The sequence below is a fragment of the Lactuca sativa genome, chromosome 4 (genome assembly GCF_002870075.4).
Source record: "Lactuca sativa cultivar Salinas chromosome 4, Lsat_Salinas_v11, whole genome shotgun sequence".
Classification (NCBI taxonomy): Eukaryota; Viridiplantae; Streptophyta; class Magnoliopsida; order Asterales; family Asteraceae; genus Lactuca; species Lactuca sativa.
The window spans coordinates 133510483-133517448 of NC_056626.2; the positions used below are offsets into that span (position 1 = coordinate 133510483).

A 6966-nucleotide genomic window follows, 5' to 3' on the forward strand; every position below is an offset into this window, starting at 1 on the left:
ATTTCATATTGGGTCAACCTTGGTCATGGGCCTAAATAAGTTAAAAATCTGTAATATTTATATTTATATGATATAATATGTGTCAATACTCAATGTATAATGTAATGTACTAATAATAATATGTGGGTATAATATAATTGAGGCGGGGCGGGTTAGGTAATAGCATGCACGACCCCGACCCCATCCCCACTTTTTGTCATACAGGGATCCCCGACCATATCCGGTACTCGGTTTTATAGGGATTACCCATCCACGGTCAGGACGAATTAACTGGGTTCCCCACTACGTCGGGTCATGTTGTCATCCCTAATGCTATGGATGGTCTAGCTTAATATTAGTGAACCGTATTCATAATCATTATATAAAAACAGAAGTTGCTAAGCCCAGTTTGAGCTAAAATTGTAAGGCTCAAAACCCATACATTAATAAAAGGCCCAACTCGGAAGCCCTAAAGCGAAGAAATTTCTTAGGTCACCGCCTCATAGACGCGTTTTCACACCGTATATTTGAATTGTCAAGCAACATTATTTGAGGGCAAAAAAAGAAATCGATTTGGGGGCGGCTGTTGTTGAAGGATAAGGTTGCTAGGCTGTTCGAATCTCGATCGATATTCGCCGTCGATTTCATTTTACCACCATCGTTGTTCATCGGAGTCTGAAGAATCGTGTTCCGGTAAGAAATATCATCGCCTTTGATTGATTTTCGGCCTCAAAAAACAAAATCATAATTTGAGGTTCGAAAGACGAAGATCGTCACCGATTTGACTGTCTAATTTCATACATCGCATAATCAATTTGACAGATCTGCTATATTCACATTGATTTCTGATACTCGGTTTCCTTGTATTTTCTGTATTGAATCGAACAATATCCTGTTGCTTTCTGTTTGGGATTTTGTTCGGGGTTACGAATTAGGGATTCTCGTTACAAATTTTGTTTTCAAAAGGAAAAGCGATTGAATTTGTTGAATTTTGGGGGCTGTAGCCTAGCCGGATATTTAGATCTCCGCTAGGGTTTCATCTTTTTATCTCTTTGTTCTGTTATTTGGTTGCTTAAAATCAGTTGTTGGTGTTGCTAATTATGGCGGCAGGACGACAGATCTCGAGGAAAAGCTACTCGAGTCGTTCCGAGGAAGAAACTCTTTCTTATAACAATCGATATAATCACAGATCTTTTGTTAGCGATCATGATCAAAGAAGACATCGATACGTTGATGGTGATTATGACAGGGACAATCGTCGCACGTCTTCACAACCGATTCATCATGGGCTGGAAAACAGAAACAAAGCAGACGATGTTTCTGGAAACAACTCAAGAAGATCTGACGCTACCAAGAAAAGGAAATTCTCGCCTATTGTCTGGGATAGAGCTGAGAAGCAGGTGAAGATATCCTCCGAGAACAGAATCCTTCCTACCAAAACTGTTCCCTATCAATCTCCTCCATCCAAAGGGAAGTTTGAAGATATTATTGCAGACACGAAGATCGAAATTTCTCCTGTTGAATCTCTTGTATCCAATCTTTCAGATGAAGTGGGAGTATCAAGAGTATCAAGCTCATTGGCTACAAACACACCCGAAGAACATGATGAAGAACCTGAGCAAGAAGATGGAGAATATGTGGAGGAACGAAACCTATCCAAATCAAAGTGGGCTTTCAAAGACTCCCCACAAATGGCATCAAACACCAACAATTCTAGCCCCGAAAGTGGTGAATTTAAGCAAGAACACATTGAAGATACGATTGAACAAATGTCATGTTTATCTGCTGAGGAAGATCAACAGTCCAAGTCTCTTGATGATGAAGAAGAAGAAGAAGATGATGATGATTATGAAAGAATCGAATCCCCTGTAAGCATGATGCCATCCTGTAGAAACGTGTTCGAGTATGAACGACTAGGGAAAATAAGTGAAGGCACATACGGTGTTGTATACAAAGCCAGAGACAAAAAAACCGGAGAAATAGTCGCATTAAAGAAAGTAAAAATGGGGAAAGAGCGTGAAGGTTTCCCTGTAACAGCATTACGTGAGATCACAATTCTCGGATCTTTCCAACACCCATCAGTTGTAAAAATGAAGGAAGTTGTTACAGACGATTTCAATGGCATCTACATGGTTATGGAATACATAGATCACGAACTCAAAGGCTACATGGAAAAAACAAAGCAACCATTCAGTCAAAGTGAAGTGAAACGCCTCATGATCCAGCTTCTTCAAGGGTTAGCTTTTCTTCATGAGAATTGGGTGATTCATAGAGATTTGAAGACATCAAACTTGCTTTTGGACAACAATGGTGATTTAAAGATTTGTGATTTTGGCATGTCAAGACAATACGGGAGTCCAGTGAAGCCGTATACCGCGTTGGTGGTGACACTTTGGTACAGGGCGCCTGAGGTTTTGTTGGGGATGAAAAATTACACAACTGCCATTGACATGTGGTCTGTGGGTTGTATAATGGGGGAGTTGTTGTCAAAGAAGCCCCTTTTTGATGGGAATAGGGAGATTGAGCAGATTGATAAGATTTTCAAGACACTTGGGACCCCGAATGAGAAGATTTGGCCTGGGTATTCAAAATTGCCAGGGGTAAAACCGTCTTTTGTGAAGCAGAATGGTAATAGCTTGAGGAAGAGGTTTCCTGGAGCTAGTTTTATGGGGACACCTGTGCTTACAGAGATGGGGTTTGATTTGTTGAATAGGTTTTTGACTTATGATCCGGAGAAGAGAATTACTGCTGAAGAAGCGCTTAATCATGGGTGGTTTCGTGAGAGTCCTCTTCCTGCTGAATGTGTCAGGATTTGTAAATAGGGTTTCTTACATGTATGTTGTTTTAGGTGTAATGTATAATGTTTGACTTGATATGCTCCAACTATTAATGCATTTGATGGTTTACGCCAACTTAACTCTTTTATAAATGTGCTCTAAGTTTTAGTTTTTATGATAAATTTTCTCCAACTTAGGGGGTGTTTGTATTAGCTTTTAAACTGACTTTTGACTTTATCTTTTAGAAAAAGTCCAAAAAGATGTTTGGGTAAAATGACAATGACTTTTTAATCAACTTTTGCTATAGTGTAAATTCTAGCTTTTTGAAAAGTCACGAAATCGTGACTTTTCATGACTTTTCACCAGCTAAAACATTGAATTATATTTATAACCCATCTAAAAGTTAAACCATGTCATTTTTAGTCCTTTTTAGTCATTTTACGTGTAAAAGTTAAACCAAATATTTTAATTTTTGATTTTTTCCCTTCAAAAGTTAATACAAACACATTTTAAAAAACAACTTTTACAGAAAGGACTTTTGCCCCACAAAAGCTAAGCCAAACACTCTCTTAATTGTTGCACCACTTTACAAATTCTGTTATAATCTTTCTACAACTTAATGTTTTTACATCGTTTCGTTGCAGCTTCATTTTTGTATGTTTTTTCTCAACTTGGTTTTGAATTTTTTTCATAATGCCTTTATTTTCATGTTTACAAATTCTTTTTCCTTGCAGAGGAACTTCCACAAACATAGGGGTAAATACAAGATTAAGATGATGAAGAAGACGAGAGGTGGGTAATAAAAATTACAATAGATACAAAAACTATGGGTAAAAAGGTAAAGGTAATTTTACAACAAAATACCAACAATTGACAAAAAGCGTGACAAAAAAACTCCAAAGACAATGAACTTTAAAATTGAAAAACTGTAGTCATGCACAACAATTCATATAAATTTATGTTTTACATCATTGTACTGTATAAAACTGTAGTGTAGCTAAAAAAATGTTGTGTGGCGATCATCACCCTTTCCAAAAACAATATCTAATCATAACAGACTACCCAAATAATAATAATAATTAGGGTTCTGATAATAATATTAGCAATAACAATATCTAATCATATAACAGATTATGCCCATTATCCATGGTACAACTTTGGTTTTACTAGATATAACCTTATAACCTAAAATCTATTTTCAGTTTATATGATTTACATATAATCCCTATCAAGCAGCACACCAACAAAAATAAGTCTGCTCCATTGTTAGTTGTTGCTTTGCTCATACCATGTTAGAGAGTGAAGATGTATGAAGAGGAGTCGACATAGATCATGTCTACCTGAGTGTGATAGTAATGGTCTTACCAAGCACAAAGAAGATCAATGACAGCTCAATGAAGAAGATGGTGTTGATTAGCATTCGATCAATGATCCATCCAAAAACAGTAAATCCACCCATGTTTGATTGTACATACGCCACTACAACACAGCATAATAAAACTCATTATCAAAAAAAGAAGCATAAAAACCAAGAATTGTTACCACATAGGTTACCAAATGATTGTCTTTTGTGATATGATGAAGTAGAAGAAGCGAACTGGTTATGAACAGCAAATGGCACAAAATCCCCTGATTCCAGCTCATTCTGTGAACTACGATTAGCCTCCAAGTTGTTGTTGTCGATTAATATTTCAGATTGAGAAGAATCATTTGAGTCGCATGTCACTAGTGCATGCCATTTACAAGCAACAGATCCAAGTGCTTGAGCTCTGTGTGAAATTTTTGCAGCTGCAGATAAACAAAGAACGATTCCTACAAGCTGAAGAATCGATAATACCTGCATATATTTCATTCAGAGATGTAAGAACTAGATTTAGAATTGTAGAATGGAGATCCAAGTTTGGAAATAAGTAACTTTAGCTTACAGCAAAGTCGCCTGTGTTTATGAAGTTTATGATTCCTTGGTTTTCAGTTGTCTGTAAGAGAGCTGAGATTTGACTTCCTGTAACAACCAAGAACTCGAGAAGAAGAAACGCTCGAAACCTGTGGCTAATTTTGGATAGATAATGGAGGAGACGCATATGCTCTTCGATATAAACAGAAACATCCAAATCTCGTTCTAGAATGTTGCTGTAGTTTTCAATTCGTATCACTTGTAAATTGCCAACCAAATTGAACAAAGCGGTTCCTGATAAGAAGACTACGGCGGAGTATGACCAAGTTACTAGGGAGACTAACAGATACGCAGCAGATAACCACCATGAATCATGATGCAGATAAACAACGCAAGTGATCTCACGAGCAGTCTTCAGTAAAAAACACACCGATAACCACAAAGCAAGCCCTCGGAAAAAACCCTACCGAATTAGAGCCAACGACAGAGAGATGTTCTTAGCACAGTTCACTTATAAACTAACAGAATTACGGAGATAGGAAAAGTTCGAGCTTACGTAGATCTTCTGGATGTAGAGTTGCCGATACAAAACAGCGTATCCATCGTAATGATCAACGAAGAGAAGCTTCCTGACACCGTATTTCCTCAAATTATGAGAAACACAGAGCAGAGAAATGGCGGCAACGATAGCCTGAGAAACGAGAATCTCAAGCTCAAACCTCCTGATTTGGTACTTGTAGCAGTCGGTGCAGAAGGAGTAGACGATCAAGAGCACTGGCGCCGCCACACCGACCACAAAGAAGACGATCCACGAGACGGCGGTGCTAAGAGGAGAGTACTGACAGAAACCGAAAAATCCGAGGAACGATTCGAGTTTTTGCAAGGCTAGTTCCAGCTGAGCATCGTCGGCATCATCTGAGGCGTCAACGAGAGGTGCTTCAAGCGACGAGCTGCTTCCAGTTCCCGACGGAGGCACCGCCATGATTGCGCGTGCGTGAGAATGCAAGTGGAGGGAGCGGGGCGTTTTTTTCTAAACTGGGAAGGGAATTGTCAAAGGAGAAATAAGACTTTGGTTGAGAAAGTGAGAAACTACTAAAATGGTCCCTAGACTATCTTCAAACTTCAATATTCATGGTCTCATATCTTTTTATGGGAAAATGAGTTTGGGAAGATAATTAACTTTTTCGGAAGTTCATATTTGGTAATTATCTTTTTTTTTTTTTTATTTTTTTTTATATATTTAGGTAACAAATTTGTTGGAAGTGTTTACATATGACTATTATAACCGGCTGTAACAAGTTACATCCTAGACGTGAACACTTTCAACAAATTCGTTACCTAGATATGTACAAAAAAATACTTATCCAAATATAAACAAAACGAAAAGTAAGAGTAAATTATACGAATGGTCCCTGTGGTTTAGGGAATTTGTGTTTTTGGTCCCTAACTTATTTTTTTTTAACTCGGATGGTCCCTACTGTTTATTTTTGTTGCGCGTTTGGTCCATGTCTTACCTAAAAAGACTATTGTGCCCTTATTAATTTATTTTTTAATTAATTTTCTTATTTGTGTGTTTATTTTTTTATATATTTAAAAAAAATTAATAGACCTTGCATATTTGTATCTCTTCACCCACTAAAGATGAAGAGACAATGTATATTATCGGGATGATTCGATACGCAAGGACCATGATTGGGAATTGTTTGAACGTCTTTTTGTGAGGAAGAGGCAAAATAGAATCAACTTGAATTCGGGACCACTATTCGAAATCTTAGTGAAACACTGCATTTATTATCTCATGTTCGCTTTTCATGAAAAAATATCAATTGAAGTGGAAGGTTTTTTCACACAACAAGGGGCTTGGTCAATTATTAAATCAAATGATATTGAGCAATAAAGACGAGGAGATACACATATGCGAGGTCTATTAATTTTTTAAAATATATAAAAATACATACATAAATAAAAAATAAACGAATAAGGGCACAATAGTATTTTAGATAAGACAAAGACCAAATGCGCAACAAAAAGAAACATTAGGGACCATCCGAGTTAAAAAAAATAAGTTAGGGACCAAAAATACAAATTCCCCCAAACCACAGGGACCATTCACGTAATTTACTCTTACTTTTCGTTTTGTTTATATTTGGGTAACTATTTTTTTTTATTTTACACATCTTGGTAACGAACTTGTTGAAAGTGTTCACATCTAGGATGTAACCTACTACAGCCGGTTATAATGGTCATATGTCAACACTTCCAACAAGTTTGTTACCTAGATGTGTACAAAAAAATATATATATAGTTACACAGATG

At 37.0% G+C, this 6966-nt stretch overlaps 2 protein-coding genes across 2 annotated transcripts; one reads left to right on the plus strand and one right to left on the minus strand.

Annotated features, from left to right (window-relative positions):
* The first annotated feature begins 515 nt into the window (after positions 1-515).
* On the plus strand, positions 516-2891 carry LOC111877342 (uncharacterized). Its single transcript, XM_023873863.3, has one exon. It carries the CDS (start codon positions 1080-1082, stop codon positions 2799-2801), a length of 1722 nt encoding a protein of 573 aa, XP_023729631.1. The 5' UTR covers positions 516-1079; the 3' UTR covers positions 2802-2891.
* A 932-nt stretch (positions 2892-3823) lies between these two features.
* Positions 3824-5698, minus strand: LOC111877344 (uncharacterized). The gene is made up of 4 exons (XM_023873864.3): positions 5207-5698; positions 4682-5113; positions 4311-4593; positions 3824-4235 (listed from the first exon to the last, which is right to left on the minus strand). Exons 1-4 carry the CDS (start codon positions 5630-5632, stop codon positions 4093-4095), a joined length of 1284 nt encoding a protein of 427 aa, XP_023729632.1. The 5' UTR covers positions 5633-5698; the 3' UTR covers positions 3824-4092.
* Positions 5699-6966: the final 1268 nt, after the last annotated feature.

Excerpts from the sequence above, each read along its gene's own strand:
- LOC111877342 (XM_023873863.3), top strand. The coding sequence starts at position 1,080 with ATGGCGGCAGGACGACAGATCTCGAGGAAAAGCTACTCGAGTCGTTCC.
- LOC111877344 (XM_023873864.3), bottom strand. The coding sequence starts at position 5,632 with ATGGCGGTGCCTCCGTCGGGAACTGGAAGCAGCTCGTCGCTTGAAGCA. Across the intron at positions 5,114-5,206 it reads TCTACATCCAGAAGATCTAC|GGTTTTTTCCGAGGGCTTGC; the intron begins GTAAGCTCGAAC and ends CTAATTCGGTAG. Across the intron at positions 4,236-4,310 it reads TCACAAAAGACAATCATTTG|TGGCGTATGTACAATCAAAC; the intron begins GTAACCTATGTG and ends GCTGTGTTGTAG.